Below are 19,822 nucleotides of genomic sequence, written 5' to 3'. Positions count from 1 at the left end.
TATTGCTACCGTGCCCCCAAGACTTCCGAAAACACAGGCTTAGCAGGCCATCCCCAAAGGCACAGGCCAGACTGCCTGCCACTCACCACTAGGACCCCCAGCAGCCAGAAGACCCATTTGTCACCAGGGAAGAATAGAGGAAAGCAAGAAAAGAGATACCTTGGAAGCCATTATAAGTTTAAAGAGAAATCTGGCACTAGGGAAATGTCCAGAGATCCACAAGGATGACCCCAACTAAGAATTTAAGCAATAGTGGAAAGGCTATTTTAAAGCCCTTCCCCAATAATGAGATTGATGACTACACCTTATCTGCCATCCTAGAGCCTTCATCCAGTAGCTGATGGAGGCAGAAACAGAGATCCCCAGCTAAACACTGAGCTGAAACTCATTGAATCCAGTTGCAGAGAGGGAGGAGTAATGAGCAAAGGGGTCAAGACCAGGCTGGGGAAACCCACAGAAACTGCTGACCTGAACAAGGGGGAGCTCATGGAACCCAGACTGACAGTTCGGAAAGTAGCATAGGACCAAAGCAGGCCCCTGAACTTGGGTGGCATTTAGACGGCCTGGGCAGTCTATGGGGCCTCTGGTAGTAGATCAGTATTTATCCCTAGTGTACGAATGAACTTTGGGAGCCCACCTCCCATAGAGGGATACTCTCTCAGCCTAGATACATGGGGGAAGGCCTAGATCCTGCCCCAAATGATGTGACAGACTTGGAAGACTCCCCATGGAAGGCCTCACCGTCCCTGGGGAGCAGAAAGGGGATGGGATGGGGGTTTGGTGGGGCCCATGGGAGGGAGAGGGAACTGGGATTGACATGTAAAATAAGATTGTTTCTAATTTAAATTTAGAAGAAAAAAAGAAATATGGAGATTAAAAGACCCATTTGTTCCTTCAGCCTAACTCAGAATCCTCCTTCCTCACCAAAAATAACCATCAAGATACTTTTCATGCTGTTTATGAGTTTTGACCCTGTGCAGTGTCATTCATTTAAAATTGTTTTATTTATTGCTATTTTATGTGTATGGGTGGTTTGCCTGCATGTATATCTGTGTACTGTGCATGCCTGGTACCAGCAGAGGCCAGAAGAGGATACCAGATTTCCTGGCTGAGTTATGTATAGACAGTAGTGAGCTGACATGTGTGTGCTGGGAATTGAATTTGGGGTTTCAGAAGAGCGGCCAGAGCTCTTAACCACTGAGCCATCTCTCCAACTCCCCACTATTTAAAAAACAAAACAAAAACCCTTTAAAATGGATGTGGTGCTACACACCTTTAATCCCAGTACTTAGGAGGCAGAGGCAGGTGGATGTGAGGCCAGCCTGGTCTACAGTGTGAGTTCCAGGACAGCCAGGGCTGTGTAGAGAGGCCTTGTCTCAAAAAAATAAAAAACTTTAAAATGACATTAAAATTTTTATTTTGTATATGCTTGCAAATGTGGGTGGCATGCTAAGGCACACATGTGGCAGTCTAAGAACGACTTGGAGGAATTGGTTCTTTGCTTTTACCGTGTGGGTCACCACCACCATTGAACTCAAATTGTCAGGCTTGGGGCAGGTGCATCTACGATCTGAGCCATCTCACTTGCAATGTCCATTCTTCCCGCTTGTTCTCTTACTTAGTCTCACGTTTGTGAGACCCACTCATATTATTTCTGTTCTGGTAGGAGACATCATTCTGTAAATATGCTTCTCGTATTGGTTAATGAATAAAGCACTGTTGGCCAATAGGAAAGCAAGATAGACGGGACTAGGAGACAAGGAGGAGAGAGGAAGAAGGAGGGAGGAGATTCAAGATGGAGGACGGAGAGAGTAGAACTTCGGGCTCTTTCTCCAATAAGATAAGACCATGTGGAAATACTTAGATTAATAGAAATGGGTTAATATTTAAGACAGAGCTAGCTGATAAGAAACTAGTAAAAGGCCAACAGCTTTATATCTAATACAGCATCTCTGTGTTATTTGGCGCGGTAGTGGGATCAAACCAGCAGGAAAAAACTACTCATAACACTGTTCACTGTCACTGCCTTTATAATTATTCCACTGATGCTACACTGATCCATTCTACTGTTGATGGGCATTTGTGCTGTTTCTCATTGGGGCTAGCACAAATTCTGATGCTGTTAACATTCTTAAACCTATTCTGTGTTTATTTACATATTTCTAATCTGGATAAGAATGCGTATCTGATCAGAGACACAGGGCTTGTTCTCCTTTGATCTTCAAAAAATACAGTCACGTGCTGTTCAACTATAGGGATTTGGTTTGGAAAATAGGTCATTACATAATTTCCTTGTTATTTGAACTTTATAGTGTGCTTACAAAAACCGAGATGGCTAGCCATTGTATGGGAGGTTGACAGTGAGTCAAATTTGTTTTGTAGCCTATACCATGAGTTCTAGTAGGTCTTAATAAAACTTAGAGTCAAATATAGGGGGAGATGCTGAGAGATTAGAGAGATGAAGGAACAAAACCACAGCCACTTTATCTACTCAACTTCCCAGCTGAAAAGAGACAGAGCTCCTGTCTCCTCCTGCCTTATCACTTCCTTTCTCTGCCCAGCCATATCACTTCCTGTCTGTCTGTATAGACCTTCAGACCTCTATGATTAACTACTGGCTAGCTCTGCCCTCTGACCTTCAAGCAAGCTTTCTTTGTTAGACTATAACAAGATATCACCCATGAGCATAGTTAAGATCTCCCCAGTAGTCTGAGAGGTCTGGTTGTGCCACACACACTGCCAATGCTTGCTAATGAGTCTTAGTAATGTTGCCTGTCTTGGTGCCATTAGCCAGCTTCGCTATGAGAGTCTCCAAGCTCTTGTGTCTGCTTTGGTGGCTGCTCACACTGTGTGCAGTTTGACAGAGCCCCTGCTCAAGACTCTCATAGATATTTCTATTTCATTGCAACTTTGGTTTCTTGGCTTTCAAGAAGCCTTCCTTCTGAAGACATGCCTTTTTATTGACTATGGATGTTTAGGCTTGCTTTTGGTTTTGCCAAATGGAACTCTATTTATCAAATCCAGTTTAGGTGAGAACTTATCTGTCTCTAGAGTTGCCTTTTCTGGACATTTCTTATAACTAGAAGCATATATGAGTTTGTATCTGTTTTCTTTCACTTAACACAATTTTGAGATTCAACCACAAATCAGGTATAACTGCTTCATTCTATTTTACTGCAAGATAAGCTAACTCTTGCTGTTTTTCAGAGTTTTTTTTTTTTACTCAAATGACAATCATAATGGGCATAGAGTTTTGTTTAACTATGATTTTTATGATTTTGATTTCTACTTCCCTATGACTAGTATATTTTATGTATTTATTAACTATGTACAAATGAAAAATGTCTGTTCAATACTTTTTGTAACTAGCTTTCATTGATATTTTTCAATTTTATTTTATTATTTTCTGTATTTGGGTATTTTGCCTGCACATATTTCTATATATATGTCCATGGAGACCAGAAGAGGGTATCAAATCCCCTAGAACGGACGTTAATGGACAGTTGTGAGCCACCATGTGAGTGCTGAGAATCAAACTCATGTCCTCTGGAAGAGGGCCAGTTCTCTTAACCAATGAGCCATCTCTCCACCCCCAATTATCTCTTAACCCCCCTATTTATTTATTTTTTGAGACCAGGTCTCACTGTGTAACTCTGGCTGGCCTGGAATTTGCTGTGTACCAGGCTGTCCTTGAATTAGATATCTGCCTGCCTCTGCCTCTCTAGTCTGGGATCAAAGGCATATGCCACCACCACACTCAGCCAGCCATTGCTGTATTTTTAACAGTGAGATTTCTTTTTCGGGGGGGGGGGGTTGGGGAGGACTGAGACAGGGATAGATACTCTGTGTAGCCCGGGCTGTTCTGGAACTCACTCCTTACTTCAGGCTGACGTGGAATTCAGAAATCTACCTACCTCTGCTTCCCAAAGTTCTGGGATTATAGGTATAGAATATTTCTGTTCTTTAACTGTAGGGTTACTAGTGTTAACATTCTGGATATTAATCTCATAACGAGACGGGTGATTTTCAAATATTCCCGCCTTTGAATTGTGAACAGTCTTTTCTAGCAAATGTGGCCAGCCTGCCAAAACCTACTATTCCACAAATCTCCCTCATCTTGTGAAACCATGCCTGTTCATCCAACCCTCAAATACCAGACATTCCTGAGATTGATGGTCACACCCTACACCTGCACCATTATGAAAGAGCCCATCACATCAGATAGTGAGATCATAGAATGAAACACCCCCACCACCCTGCCTCAGAATGAATGCTCAGGACCTCCTGACCAAGTGTGCCCCTTGAATCATTGTGGAGTTCCTTTTGCATTGTTCACATGTCTTGTCACTTTGTATGACACCAAGAATATTCTTCAACACTTTTCACAGATCTTCCCTTTGTTTGCAGTGTCCTTTGATGGGCAAAATGTTTTCAATTTATTCAACTCAACTTAAATTTTTATTCTTTTGTTGCTAGTAATCTTGGTAAAATATTAAATAAATTATTTTCATGCTCCCCCCCCAAAAAACCACCCTTATGCCCATGCTCTAGCAGGCCGTGGTGGTGCGCGTCTTTAATCCCAGCACTCAGGAGGTATCCGAAGGCATATCCCTGTGAGGTTGATGCCAGCCTGGTCTACAAGAGCAAGTGCCAATACAGCCAAAGCGATAGAATAGAGAGCCCCTATCAAAACAAACAAAAACAAAATACAACAATAACAACAACAACAAAACCAACCATATCTAGAGTAGTAACTAAAAAAGTGGACTTAAGTACAACTGTGAATCCAGTAGAAAGGTCTTAAAAATGTAACTAAGCCCGGCATGGTAGTGCGTGCTTGTGCCAGCATTTGAGAGACTGAGGCAGAAGGTTATAAATTCAAGGACAGTGTTAACAGAGTGAATTCTGTTCTGACTTATCTCAAAAGAGAAAATTTATAAACCAGCTAGGATTGTGACTCATTTAAATCTAATGAAAAACCAGAGTTGTCAAATTCTGCACAAACACGGCAGGAGACACTGTCTGACCAACCAAGCTTCGGGAACTGGTTTCTCCGTTAATGTTTAAATTGGGCAAACAATATATTTGGCTGTGTCATTCTAAAAGCAGGTTTTATTTTTGAGACAGAATCTCACTTTGTAGCCTTGGCTAGCCTCACTATGTAGGCCAGGCTAGCTTCGAACTTAGAATCCTCCTGCCTCTGCCTCCTGGTGCTGGGGTTACAGGTGGTCGTCACCACTGCTTCCACCGCCCAGGTATTAAAATGAAAGCCAACAGTTTTCTGAATATCTGGAGTACCTCAGAACTTTTTAACATTTTGGAAGTCCTGGTTCACTTAAAATTGGGGGAGCAAACAGGCTTTTCTGTCTGTCTACAGCACAGACCCTACAGTCCCCCTCACCCTTTGCTCTGCAGACCCAAGCAGCTTTGGATCCCTGCAGTTCCCAGAAGGCCTAGTGTCTCTCCTGCCTACGTCTGCTTTTCCTGCCTCCTCTCCATCTCTCATGCTGCTCTCTTCTCAGATATTCTTTCCACCTTCAGTTCCTCTGTTTGCCCAAGCTGTACCTTGGAAAACTTGTTTTAGCGACACAGAAACCACCTCCATCTCTGGCAAAGAGCCCTGGGTTTGTATCCCTGCCATGCTATTTATTTCCTTTGGCACTGAGCAGGTTGCTCCGGTTTTCTGACTTGCTTATCTCACCCATAAATTGGGATGTGGGCACCTATGTTGTAGATTTGTCATAATTATATACCTGGTTGCCCCTGGTTGTAGCAACAGAAGTAGTATTGCTATAATTAGAATACAGTTTCTTATGAACCTGGTGGGTTATGGTGGGATTTGCCCTGAAGATCTGAGTTTTGCACTATTGAGTGATGCACTCATGGTGTGATTAGGAGTGTTCTCTTATAAACCTCAGTGTTTGCCACTTAGTGTTAGCAGATCCTTCATTCTAATGGCTTAGGAAATCTGCCAACCAATCATAGTGAGGAACCCACAAGAAGCAAAGGGATAAAACCTGAACTAGTAGGTGAACCTCCATCAACTCCAGTGCCTTCTACTGTTCTTGTGTAATCCTTTGTACCCCTGATGGTTAATACTGTCAACCTGACAGACTAGAACCACCTAGACGACAACCCTCTGAGCTTCCCTGTGATCTAGTCTCTACATTGGGTCCACAGAGGTAGGAAGACACATCTTAAATGTGAACAGCACCCAGATCCTGGACTGAAGAAAAGGGAGAAAGTGAACTGAATCATAGTGTTCATCTATCTGCTTCCTGGCTTTGGGTACTATGTGATTTCGTGCTCTTTCTGCCATTATAGTCTGTACCCTACAACTGAGCCCAAATCAACCCTTTCTCCTTTTTATCCTAGTGATGAGGACAGTGACCAACACAGTACCAAAAACTACTCCTGAGATTTTGTTATTTTCATTTCTAGCAAATACTGGCAAAATTCTCAATATAGTCCATTTACCACATAGTAATATTTTGGTCAGCTAGAAATCTATGTACAATAGTGGTTCCACAAGATTAAATCATCTAATAGCACCGTAACCATCATAAACCCTATGATGTTTGTACACTGATAAAATTGCAAGTTTCTCAGAACACACTCCCCCATCCTTAAGTGAGGCAGGACTATTTTATGCATGCTTTAAACACCCAACTGATCCAAGCCCCACAGAACTTAATCTTAAAAGATAATAAGGTTAGGGCTAGGTGTGGTGGTGCCCACTTTTAATCGAAGCACTTGGGAGGCAGAGGCAGATGGGTCTCTGAGTTCAAGGCCAGCCTGGTGGTCTATAAGGTGAGTTCCAGGAAATCTAGGACTGTTACACAGAAAAACCCTGTCTCAAAAAAAATAAAAAAATAAAACAAAACAAATATATATGTATGTGTGTGTGTGTGTGTGTGTGTGTGTGTGTGTATATATATATATATATATATATATATATATATATATTTAGAGAGAGAGAGAGATTGTGGTTAGAAAATGTTTGAGTTCAGGAATCTGTGGAGTAAATATGAGATTTAGTAGGAAAACTAGAAGGGAACCCATGAAAGCTTCCAGATAGGTTTCATTTCTGTTGAAACTCAATGGATGATGTTCAAAGAAAAGAAAAAGGTATGGATTTGTTATATGAGTCACTTACTTCTTTTTATCTTTTTGTTTTGAGACAAAGTCTTTCTATGTAGACTAGGCTGGAACTATTAGAGATCTACCTGATGATGGGATTAAATTGGTGTACCACAATGCCTAGCTGATTTGCTTTTAGGGGATGTCTTAGAATTTCTTTTGCAATGAAGAGACACCATGACCAAGGCAACTCTATTATAAAGGAAAATATTTAATTAGGGTTGGCTTACAGTTCAGAGGTTTAGTCCATTATCTGTCTTGAGGGGAAGCATTCCAGCATGCAGGCAGACATGGTGCTGGAGAAGGAGCTGAGAGTTCTACATCTTGATCTGCAGGCAGCAGAAGGAGACAGCCACACTAGGACTAGCTTGAGCATATGAGAGCTCAAAGCCTTCCTCCAACAAGGCCACACCAACTCCAACAAGGCAACCTCCTTATAGTGCCACTCCCTATAGGCCAAGCACTCAAACACAAGAGTCTATGGACCATTTCTATTCAAACCACCACAGAGGGTATTTATGATTATGTGTTTGAGTGCTTGTCTGATGAAAGTCTGTGCACCCTGAATGTGCAGTGCCTGAGGAGGCCGGAAGAGGGTGTCAGATCCCCTGGACCTGAACTTACAGACAGTTGCACTGTGGTTTGTGGGAATGGAACCTGAGTTCTCTGGAAGAACAGCCAGTGTTCTTAACTGCTGAGCCACCTCGCCAGCCCCTCATTTACATTTCGTACATATGTTTTCTTCTTGTTTTATTTTAGATGATGCACTTGAGAATGCTCGACTGGAAATTGAAAAGCTGAAAAATAATCTGATAAAGCTAAAAGAAAGTGGTGAGTCATTAGCATATATAGTAATAATAGATCACACAGTAACATAATATGCATAGTTTAAAATATTATTTAGGAGCTGAAAAGGTGGGTGGCTCCAAGGTTAACACTTAAGGCTCTTGTAGAGGCCCTGACTTTGGTTTTAGCACACACATTGAGCAACTCACAACTCCTGTAACTCCAGCACCAGGGGATATGACATCCTTTTCTGGTTCTGTGGACACTTTATATGTGTGCACAGACATGCAGACACTCACACAGAAATAAGATAATAAAGTAAATCTTTAAAATGTTTTTAATAATGAAAATCACAAGTATCACTCTTACAGTCATTGCTACTCTTCCTGCCCTCACTTGCTACTTATGGAGCATCAATTGCTTGGCCAGGAGTTATTCATGATCATCTTTAAGGCTCCTAACAAGTCAGGTAGTGAATATAGTTATCCCCATTTCATAGATAAGGATGGATCATCTTCAAGACTAACAGGTCAGGTAATGAATATGATTATTCCCATCTCATAGATAAGGATGCTGAGTCATGGCAAGGTTAACTGAGTTGTCCATTAACTATAAAAAAAATAGCTGATGTGTGAATCCTTATAAATCAGATTCCAAAACTGTCACCAGGACAAAGAACTCAGACTGTACTGGCACCACTGAAGCCAAGGGCCCTTCAGTGTATTCAGTAATATCTCATTCATATTTGTCCCTGAAAAGCCAGTCTTGGAATGGTGTTGAATGAAGTCATCTGACACTGCCTTGCCTATTTAATAATGCTACCAGCCGTTGTAAAATTTGGATATTTCAATGGCCATACCACAAAATGATTTACAGGATGGGGTTTTTGATTTTTTTGGTGTTTTGTTTTGTTTTCGAGTCATGGTTTCTCTGTATTGCTTTGGAGGTTGTCCTGAAATTCTTAGACCAGCCTGGCCTCGAACTCAGAGATCCACCTCCTGAAGTGCTGGGATTTAAGGCATGAGCCACTGACGCCCACCTAGCTCTACAGAATTTTTTTTTTTATCCATTTTAAATAATTCCAAAATTAGTTATTCTTTCCTTTCAAAATACAGGAATGTGGTTGTTAACTCAAAAGTGCTTACAGCAACTCATAGATCAGGTAACTCATAAAGCCAGCAAAGCTGCAGAGGACTCAAAGGTACTACAGCCAAAAGTCCTGGGTGGTACTGATAGAAAACACTAGAGTGCACATACTTTTCACACACCCATGAGAGACAAGTTAAGGGTGGTGGCACACACCCTTGATCCCAGCACTCAGGAAGCAGAGTCAAATGGATCTTTGTGAGTTCAAAGCCAGCCTGGTCTACATTAAAGTTCCAGGACAGCCAGGGCTACATAGACTGTCTCAATAGATAGATAGATAGATAGATAGATAGATAGATAGATAGATAGATAGATAGACAGATAGATAGTTAAGGACCAGAGAGATGGCTCAGGAGGTAAAGTACTTGCCACAAAAATCTGGGAACCCAAATAACAATTAAAAAGCAAGATTCGGCCGGGTGATGGTGGTGCTCGCCTTTAATACCAGCACTTGGGAGGCAAGCAGATCTCTGTGAGTTCAAGACAAGTCTGGTCTACAAGAGGGAGTTCCAGGACAGACTCCAAAGCTACATAGGGAAACCCTGTCTCAAAACAACAACAACAAAGCCAGATGCAGTGGTACACATCCGTAAGCTTGTGGAAAGCTTGTGGAACAGTGCATAGTATAGTAGCAGAGACAAGGAAAGTGAGCCTGACCCAGAACAAGGTGGAAGGAGAGGACCTGAGGACTTACTACTAAAAAACTGTCGTGTCACCCCACCCCCTACCCCTGCACTGGTGCTGGGGCCATGCACTCCTGCACTGACATATACAGGCACATGCTTGTATATATGATGGGGATGCCCTTTGGTATTCTGTGAATTATGTTTCTCTTATTGGTTGATGAATAAAGCTGTTTTGGCCGATGGGTAGGCAGGATGTAGCCAAGCAGGAAGTATAGGTGGAACTACCAGACTAGGAGAATTCTGGGAAGAGGGACACAGAGAAAGTGAATCGCCAGAGAGATGCCATGTAGATGCTGAGGGAGCAAGAGATCTGGGCATCACCAGTAAGCCAAGTTCATGTGGAGATACACAGATTAATAGAAATGGGCTAATAAGAGAGAGATAGCCAACAAGAAGCCTAAACCACCAGCCAAACAGTTTATAATTAATATAAGCCTCTGTGTGTTTATTTGGGACTAAATGGCTGCAGAACTCGGCAGGACAGAAACTTCTGTCTACATACATACACACACACTCACACACAAAAATAGATAAATAGATAGAGACAGAGACAGACACAGACAGACAGACAGACAGACAGACAGAAGGCAGGGGCAAGAGAACTGTTGCAAGGTTCAGGCCAGCATAGTCTATGCTGTGACTTTCAAGCCAGTCAGGGCTACCTAGTAAGACCATGTCAGAGGAAGAGGAGGGGAGGAGGAGAGAGGAAGAAGAGAAGAAGGAAGAGGAGGGAATCCTAAATGCATTAAATTGAATCTATAGTTAGAAATCTTCTATGAAGAGAGTTCCAGAGTCAGGCAGCGTCACAAGTGAATCTAACACATATGTTAGGAATAAATAATACTGTTTTTATGTAAACTTCCAAAATGTTATTGAATGGAGAACAATTCCCAAACTTTAAGTGATCAGCGTCACTGTCCACCAAAACCAGAGACTATCAAACATCTCAGACGAACGTAGAAATACTTGGAAAGGACAAAGAATGGGAAACAGCTTGTTGGATGGTCAAATTGAATGTACTCACCAATAATTGATTGCTTAAATAGTTATTTTTAGTGAATTCCTCAAAGCTGTTAATAAGACTGCTAAGTGGAGGAGTCTAGAAATGTCTAAGGTGTATAAGAGACAGAGCTAAAGAAAATTCTCTGTCATTTAATTTTCAAAAGTTATACCCAGCTGGGACTGGAGAGATGGGTCAGTGGTTAAGAGTACTGGCTGCTCTTCTAGAGGACCTGGGTCCAGTTCCCACATACACAATTGTCTGTATCTCCAATTCCAGGGTATCTGACACCCTCACACAAACATACATGCAGGCAAAGCAACAATGCACATAAAATAAAAATAAATAAGTAAAATAGTGTCATAAAAAATAATGTGTCTGAGATAAATAATTTACACCCAGATGAAATTTCAGCTCTGGGGACATTAAGATGGTTCAATGGGTTAAAGCTATCAAACCCAATGACCTGAATTCAGTTCCCAGGACCCATAAAGTTGAGAGACCTGATGCCAGCAAATCGTCCTCTGACATGTGTGTGCATTCCACACACACAAAATAAAGAAATGTTTCGTGTTCCCAGAACTCTGTATTCCTGGAAACTCTATACTCAAAAAGTTCATTAGGCTTGTGTGAGAAATCCAAAACCTTCTGTTCCATTACAATAGGTTGGTAGAATATTGTGACTTGGTGGCTCTCCTATGTAGACAACCACATATGCAGAATGAATGCCTTCCAAAGCAAAACTGTGACCCAGGTAGTAACCGCCTTCTTCTCTATTTAGATGCAACTGATTTACTGAGAGCAAGAGAACATAACCAGAGGCTGGACCAGGAGATTCTAGCCTTAAGAAACCGGATTCGATCACTTGACTCTGAGAAAAAGGTGCTTGGAGAAATGGTCAGTGTGCCCTAGTCCCTGGAGTTTAGTGTGTGTCCAATAGCAACCAGTGGTGTGAGCCACGTGGCTATGCCTCATCTAATCTGGTCTTTAGGAAAAAGGGTTCTGACAATGGTTGCACGTCAGGGTGCAGAGGTGATGTGATCTAACCTAGTGTGCTCTAAACTGTCGGTGCTTATGCTTCATTTTAAGCCCTTGTCTGAATAGCAGCATCATTGCTGTTGGAGAAATGCCAACAGCATTTCTTATTTTTGTTGTTTTTATGTGTATGGATGTTTTGCCTGAATGTATATCTATGCATCCTATGCATGTAGTGCGGAGGAGGCCAGAAGAAAACGTCATATCCACTGCAGGAAAATCATTATAAATTGCCATGTGGGTTCACTACTGTAATACAGAAATGAAAGTAACCAAACACCAAGAGCATCCTCAGGTGGCCTGAGTTCAAATCCTAGCTCTATCATTTACATGTGACTCTGAACACATAGCTTCTCCTGCTCCTTAGTTTCCTTCTCTGTAACTGAGAACATTAACAGTCCGGGCTATGATTCAGTCGATGTCGATGCATATTTGCAGCTGGTAATTATTTGTTCAGTGAATGAATGAGTGGCTGCACAAACAAACCAATAAGAAAAAAGGAGACTGGAAATACCTGACAGGTTATTATTTTGTTCAAAATAATTAAAGTATTATATGTGTGAATCACTGAGGATTTTTTAAAGAGACTTATTTATTTATTTATTTTTGGTTTTTTGAAACAGGGTTTCTTTGTGGCTTTGGAGACTTTCCTGGAACTACCTCTTGTAGACCAGGCTGGTCTTGAACTCAGAGATCTGCCTGCCTCTGCCTCCCAAGTGCTGGGACTAAAGGCATGCACCACCAATGCCCGGCTTTTGTCTTTGTTTTTCAAGACAGGGTTTCCCTATGTACACCTGGCTGTCCTAGAACTCACTTTGTAGATCAGGCTGGCCTCAAACTCAGAGACCTGCCTGCATCTGCCTCCTGATTACTGGGATTAAAGGCATGTACCACCACTGCCCAGCTTTTAAAGATGTATTTTTAATTATATGTGTCTGTGGGTTGTATGCTCACATGAGTAAGGTACTGATAGAGACTAGAGGTGTTGGATCACCTGAAGCTAGAGTTTAGGCAGTTGTGAGTCACATGTGTGGGTGCTGGGTACTGGATCAGATCCTGTGCAGGAGCAGTAGGTTCTCTTAACCACTGAGACATCTCTCCGGCCCCATCACTGTATGAGTGATGCCTCTGCCTCCAGAGTGCTGGGACTAAAGGCATGCGCCACCACTGGCAGTCAGATAATAATTTTTGTATCTAATCTTTCTGCCCTATTTTCTCTGTTCTTTCATGTGAAGATGAAATGTAGAATAAATTTATCAGGCTTTAGAAGAAGTATACTTTTAAGTTGCCTCCCAACACAAAAGTGTTTCCTCAAGCCTTCAGTTATGCAGTAATGGCTGAAATGCCTTCACTTTATTTCTTTTTAGATTTATTTATTTTTATGTGTATGTGTATTGTGCCTACATGTATGTATGTGCACCACATGAGTGTCTGGTGCCCACAGAGGTCAGAAGAGGGCATTGGATCCCCTGGAACTGGAGTTCCTGATGGTTGTGAGCTACCGTGTGGATACTGGATAAGAGCAACACCTATGTGCTCTTAACTATGAGCCATCTCTGCAACCCAAAAATGATTTCGTTTTTGATCCGGTTATTTTCTTTTGTCTATGGTGGTGACCACAATGGCAGCCTCCTTCCCATCATCCATAGGAAGAAGGCTAATCTAGGAGGCAGGTCCCAAGATGAATTCAAAATCACAAGTGTTATTAAGGAAGCACAGTGAAGGGTCTCTGAAGAGCAGGTCCAGGCAGGGAGAGCTTTCAGATCAGATGCGGGTTCGACATCCCTTAAGATGACAGGGCAGGACAAGGCTAAGACTCTGTTGTAGCTGAGACTGTCTCAGCCAGACAAGAATTCTGCCACAGTCATAACCTGTGGAGGAACCCCAGGGGTAGGGAGGCCTCATCTTGCTCAGGTATCCCCTGAAGTGTGGCTATCAATTGTCCACCCCTGTGTGGTGCTCTGCATCATAGAATTCTTGATCTGGGAGAAGACCCTTGGTGATACCAGCCTAATCTGCCTCCCGCTGTGACAGGTGTCATGTGACCTTCTCAGTCTCCCCAGGACTCAGCAGTCTTCTAGATAATAGTATAAACCAGATTTCGTTTTCTTATCGAAACTTGAAATAGATACGTACTTATAAAATTACAAGATGCATTTCACCCACATGCTGGAGCACACTTGTGAAAAGCATTGCAGATAAATATTCTTATTCAAGTGATTAATATATTCACATACATATATTAGCCTATAATTACATAGAGTGTTAACTATGTAGATAATAGCATATGATATGTTGTAATGAGTGGTTCTTTGTCCTGGCCGGTCCCAGTTGCCCTTCTTAGTCCCAAGTAAACACACAGATGCTATATTAATTATAAAGCTATTGGCTAATGACTAGAGCTTCTTATTAGCTAGTTCTGTCTTAATTATTAGCCCATTTCTATTTAATCTATTTCCATGTGGTCTTATCTTACTGAAGGGCCCAGACTTCTTACACCTTTGGTGGGTTATATGGTGATTCTGTCTGGTGGGCCCATTCTGCCTACCTTTCCCAGAATTCTCCTTGTCTCCTAGCCCCACCTATCTTCCTGCCTCTTTGGCTGAACTGTATTTTACTCATTAACCAATAAGAGAAATATATATACAGAAGGACAACCCCCATCAATATGTAGACAAGAGAGAGGCAGGGTCTCTCTAGTTCAGGCTGACCTGGAGCTTACCAGGTAGGCCAGGCTAGCCTTGAATTTAGCCTCCTGCCTCTGCTCCATGAGTGCTGGGATTATAGATGTCCATCACATAATGAGACCCATCAAAACCTAGGAAATATTATCCTTGATCAGTGATCAGTGTGAGTTAAAGGAATTTTTTAAAGGTAGTTTCTGAAGAAGGGTAGTAACTGAAAATGGATTTTTTAAATTATTTATTTATTTATTTATTGCCTCCCAAGTTCTTTTACAAAGAAAAGGCTACAACTACCTTAACTGAGGTTGTCAGCCAGGTGATGAGTTACCAGTAACTGTTAACCCCAGGATCACTGTCAGCTGAGGAACTGAGGGAGCTGAGTGTTATGCTCAGCAGGTCAGCACAGCTGTTTCCCATGAGCCTGTTTCTCAACCTTGACCTGGTGCCCTCCATCCCTGTAGTGGATGCTCTCAGCCTGCTTTTGGGCAGTCTCTCCAGACCACTGCTTATTGTATTTTCTGACAAAAGGAAGTAAAAGGATAGTGCCAGGTTCATTTTATGTCAGCTTCAATGGGCATCAGATATCCCTAAGTGTGTCTGAGAACCTTTGCAAAATAGATGAACGTTTGAATCTGCAGACTGAGGGAAGCATAGCAGCAGTCATGTTATGTTACTGTTTGTTTGTTTGTTTGTTTGTTTGTTTGTTTGTTTGTTTGAGACAAGGTCCCTCCCTGCAGCCTATGCTGGCCCCAAATTTGCTGCCCTCCTGCTCCAGTCTCCCAAAAGCTGGGATTGTAGTTGCAGACTACCGTGCTCAGAGGACAGAATTCACAAAATGCTAACAGAAATTCTCCTGGCAGAGGGAACCAAGGTCACACATTCATAACTGTAAAAACCATGGTGCCACAGCTCAGCCTGACCACAGAGCCTGTGGTTTTTTTTGTTTGTTTGTTTGTTTGTTTTTGTTTTTGTTTTGTTCAAGACAGGGTTTCTCTGTATTGCTTTGGAGACTGTACTGGAACTAGCTCTGAGACCAGGCTGGCCTCAAACTCACAGAGATCCGCCTGCCTCTGCCTCCCGAGTGTTGGGATTAAAGGCCACCAATGCCTGGTAAGCCTGTAGGTTTTCCCCTGAATCTCTCAAGCCCAGTTACTACTACACAAGCAAAACTCCCGCTCCTGCTCCAGCTCCACACCAGTCACAGAGCCTTCATCTCTGGGTGCCCTGTAGCAGATTTGCCCTGAAGAATCCCCTAGAAAATAAAAACGTGCAGGTCATTCTTTGTTGTTTAAACAAATAATCCAGAAAAATCACTTCCTTTTCTTAGACACCTAAAAGCAGGATACTGTCTCTAAATGTCACCAGGCTCATCAGTAAGCAGATGTCTGTCGCTGTCTGCATGAAGACCTGAGTTTTGTCCCCAGGATACACTTGAAGGAGAGAACTGATTTCCACAAGTTCTCCTCCACCCTCCACAGATGGTGGCATGCACAGTCTACCCCTAGACACAAAATAGAAACATGGAATGAATTTTTTTTTTTTAAGGAGAAATTGAGCTATTTGTCAAGGATGACAATAGCCACAGTATTTTAAATGTTTTTCGAGCACCATGATGAGGGTAAATCTCCCAAACAGCAGCTCACATGACCCCCTGGGGCAGACCTCCCCAAAGCAGACACAAGTATTCCCACTGAATATTTTTGAGAGTTTAGGGGATTTGACCAAAGCAAGAATCATCCAGGAGTTGGTACAGGTTTATCTGATTTCATTTTCTTTTTTCTTTTTCTTTCCTTTTTTTTTAAAGATGTATTTTGGGGTTTTGTCTGCATGTATGTTTCTGTGTGTGAGGGTGTCAGATTCCCTGGAACAGGTATTACAGACAGTTGTGAACTGCCATGTGGGTGCTGGGAATTGAATCTGGGTCCTTTGGAAGAGCATTTAGTGCTATTACCCTCTGAGCTACCTCTCCAGCCCCTGGAGTTCATTTTCTACACAGTATCAACTCTTGTGGAGATTTATAGAGTTTATATAGAGAATTACTTCTAACCTACAGAGGTCATAGCATACCCGATGATGTGTACAGAAGCCACACCACATAGAGATGAATGGGCAGTGTTTCATCCTCTACAATGCCTTAGCCATCTGTGACTGAGAGAGGTGACAGCATGGAGAGCTGCTTGTCAGTATGCGCCCAGGAGGCAAGGTTAAATTCAGAGCATTAGTGAGCCCCGCCTTCCAGACAGAATATTAACAGTGCTGTGTTCTGAGCCGTTAAACTGTTTCTCAAGGTCCTTGGCAGCTGGCCCTTATGCAGGAGGCAACCTACAACAAGTCACTGGCTTTCCTCTTCATTTGCTGACTGACAGGTGAGGTCAGCTCCCTTTAGGCACCAGAGAGCTCGTCAATAGCATCCATTTCCAGCTTCAAACTTTGGTCATTGGTCTTATGAAGTATGTAATTGCTCAGATGCATAATTGTATTCAGTGTGTCACTAGTTATGGTAAATTTTACGGACATTTTGTGAGAAATATTGAAATGCTTTCAAATACATTATTTTTCAAATATACAGTAAGCTGTGTTTTATATTAAGTATACATTATTTTATTTTTTCAGTCTTCAAATATATTATTTGAAAAGGCTATCTTAAACACTATAATTGATCTTATAAATAGCCAGTTGTGATAGTACACACCTTTAATCCTGGCTTTGGAAACCAAAGGCAAGCAGATCTCTGTGAGTGGAAAGCCAGCTTGGTTTACATAGTGAGATCAGACAGCCAAAGATACATAGTGAGACTCTATCTCAAAAAAAAAAAAAAAAGTTAAAATACATAACCTTCTTCTTTTTGCTTATCGTTTTTGAAAATCTTAAATGATTTTTGAGGTTATAATTACATCATTTTTTTCCTTTTTCTTTCTCCAAAACCTCCCATGTATACCTCCCCACCATGCTTTCTTTCAAGTTCATGGCCTCTTTTTTATCACACACACACACACACACACACTGGGAGGGGGCTGGGAATGTACTGTTATGTGTGTGTTTTCAGGGCTGACCACTTGGTATTGGATAACCATTTGGTGGCTCTTCCTTGGGAAGACTGTTTCTCTGCTCTTCGCATTCTTTGGTTGCCTGTAGTTCTTTGTCTAAGGTTGAGGCCTCCAGATCTTTTCCCCCATCTGTGTTAGCGTGTCTACTAGTGGTTTTGTTCAGGATGACATTCTAATAGTAAGAAAATACAAGAGAAATGGTGTTTACTCCTCTTGCAGAGAATCCAGGGCCAATTCCCAGCTATCACATAGCAGCTCCAAATCATCTGTAATTTGGGTTCCAAGAGATCTGACACCCTCTTCTGGCTGGTGGTGCATATTTATGCATAAAGGCAAGCACTCATACACCAGACAAAAATAAGCATGTCTTTTAAAGAAAATAAATGTAGCCTATTTGGGGGCCTGGCAAGATGGACTAGTGAGTACAGGTGCTTTCTGTACAAACTTGGAGACTTGAGATCAATCTCTGGAACCACAAAAGGTAAAAGGAGGAAATAGACTCCACAAAAGTGTTCTCTGACCTGCACAAATGCACCATTGCGAAAGTGTGCCCACACATGCACGAACACACACACACACACACACACACACTAATAATAAAAATGTAAAATTAATTTAAATAAATGTAGCTTATTCAAAGGATATTTTAGTAACACTTGTGTGTTTTAACTGGTGATTTATTTGGATTGAGATTTCCATCTGAGAGCCTGAGGTATCAGTATCATAGGAAGACTGAAGACACCAGTATGAAAGACCAAGAGGCAATTAAAGTACAAGGTTTTAATGAGGTAAGAAATGAAAATAAAAGATGATACTCTGAGACAGGATTTATAGAGCTAGGATGGCTACAAACTCACTATGCAACCAAGGCTACCCTTGAATTCCTAATCCTGCCGCTTCCACCCCCTGCACCATACTTGGAAAGATAATTCTTCATTTATATTTCTTAATAAATGTGAGGCAAACCACATGAGAATGCTCCAAACACTGCACTCAGGCAAAGGGAGAAAGCGCGGCTCTGGGTTTGGTCCATCTCCAGCCTGTTTGAGATGAGATGAGTTTGCAGAAGTCCTCTGAGAGGAAGTCATGAAGCTGTGGGGACCACGGGATGATTAAGTTCACTGCTTCACCTAGATTGGTGAGAGTTCAGAACAATATGACTCACTGTCTCTGAGAAGTGTCCGTGGATGTCCACACGCTGCTGTCCCTGGTTTTCATCAGGGGAAACTGAGGCTAAGAGTGATGAAATGACTAGCTTTTATACCATTGGTGCTAAAACACAGGCAGTGTGACTCTGCCCGACCAGGTGTGTTTGCCCTTGACAGCCTGTCCTTCCCATGGAAGAATCCTATGTCACGGGGATTCTCCCTCTGTGCTCACTAAGACATGTTTTGGTTTTAGGCACATTCCCAAGTAGGTTTTATACACAACATAAAGTGTACGTGGATGTGGCTGTGTGGAATAGATATTAGAAGTCAGTGCTTGTGAGATGTGGACGTGACAGCCAGCAATAGCTGTATGACCTTAGGAAATGATGTAACATCTGAGACATAGCTCCTGTTTGGGGGGGGGGATGTGATGATAGTTATATTTCTATCCCATAGTGATCCTTCAGGAACAATGTGGGTTTCTCCAGCCTGGTCTTGACCCCTTTTCTTACCACTCCTCCCTCTCTGCAACTGGATTCCAGGAGTTCAGCTCAGTGTTTAGCTGTGGCTGTCTGCTTCTGCTTCCATCAGCTACTGGAATAAGACTCTAGGATGGCATATAGGATAGTCATCAATCTCATTATTGCGGAAGGGCATTTAAGGGGTAGCCTCTCCAGTATTGCTTAGATTCTTAGTTGGGGGTCATCCTTGTAGATCTCTGGACATTTCCCTGGTACCAGATTTCTCTTTAAATCTATAATGGCTCCCTCTATTATGGTATCTCTTTCTTGCTCTCCTCTATTCTTTCCCTAACTCAATCTTCCTGCTCCCTCATGCCCCTGCTCTTCCTCCTAACTCCCTCTCCCCTCCTCTCATGCTCCCAATTCTCCCTTTCTCCTTCTCCAGGAAACCATGTATGCCTCTCTTAGGGTCCTCCTTGTTTCCTAGCTTTTCTGGCAGTGTGAATTGTAGGCTGGTAATCCTTTGCTCTATGTCTAAAATCCATATATGAGAGAGTACATACCGTGTTTATCTTTTTGTGACTGGGTTACCTCACTCAGAATGGTTTCTTCTAGTTTCCTCCAGATTTCAAGATACCATTATTTTTTCCCGCTGAGTGGTACTCCATTGTGTAAATGTACCACATTTT

At 42.1% G+C, this 19,822-nt stretch overlaps 1 protein-coding gene across 7 annotated transcripts in view; it reads left to right on the top strand.

Annotated features, from left to right (window-relative positions):
- The window catches only part of Ccdc30 (coiled-coil domain containing 30), a 71,431-nt gene that overhangs the window by 216 nt on the left and 51,393 nt on the right, over positions 1–19,822 (top strand). For 3 of the 7 annotated variants that reach the window (XM_051188649.1, XM_051188646.1, XM_051188650.1), the window contains exon 1: positions 18,245–18,312. In XM_051188649.1, the coding sequence (XP_051044606.1) occupies positions 18,271–18,312 (42 nt within the window). In that variant the 5' untranslated portion in view covers positions 18,245–18,270. Of the gene's footprint in view, positions 1–7,899; positions 7,972–11,539; positions 11,656–16,688; positions 16,844–18,244; positions 18,313–19,822 lie in introns of those variants that run through there. The other 4 variants (XM_051188652.1, XM_051188648.1, XM_051188653.1 and 1 more) reach the window with 4 other exon arrangements.

The sequence above is a fragment of the Phodopus roborovskii genome, unplaced genomic scaffold (genome assembly GCF_943737965.1).
Source record: "Phodopus roborovskii unplaced genomic scaffold, PHOROB, whole genome shotgun sequence".
Lineage (NCBI taxonomy): Eukaryota > Metazoa > Chordata > Mammalia > Rodentia > Cricetidae > Phodopus > Phodopus roborovskii.
This window is presented reverse-complemented; position numbering and strand designations above follow the sequence as displayed.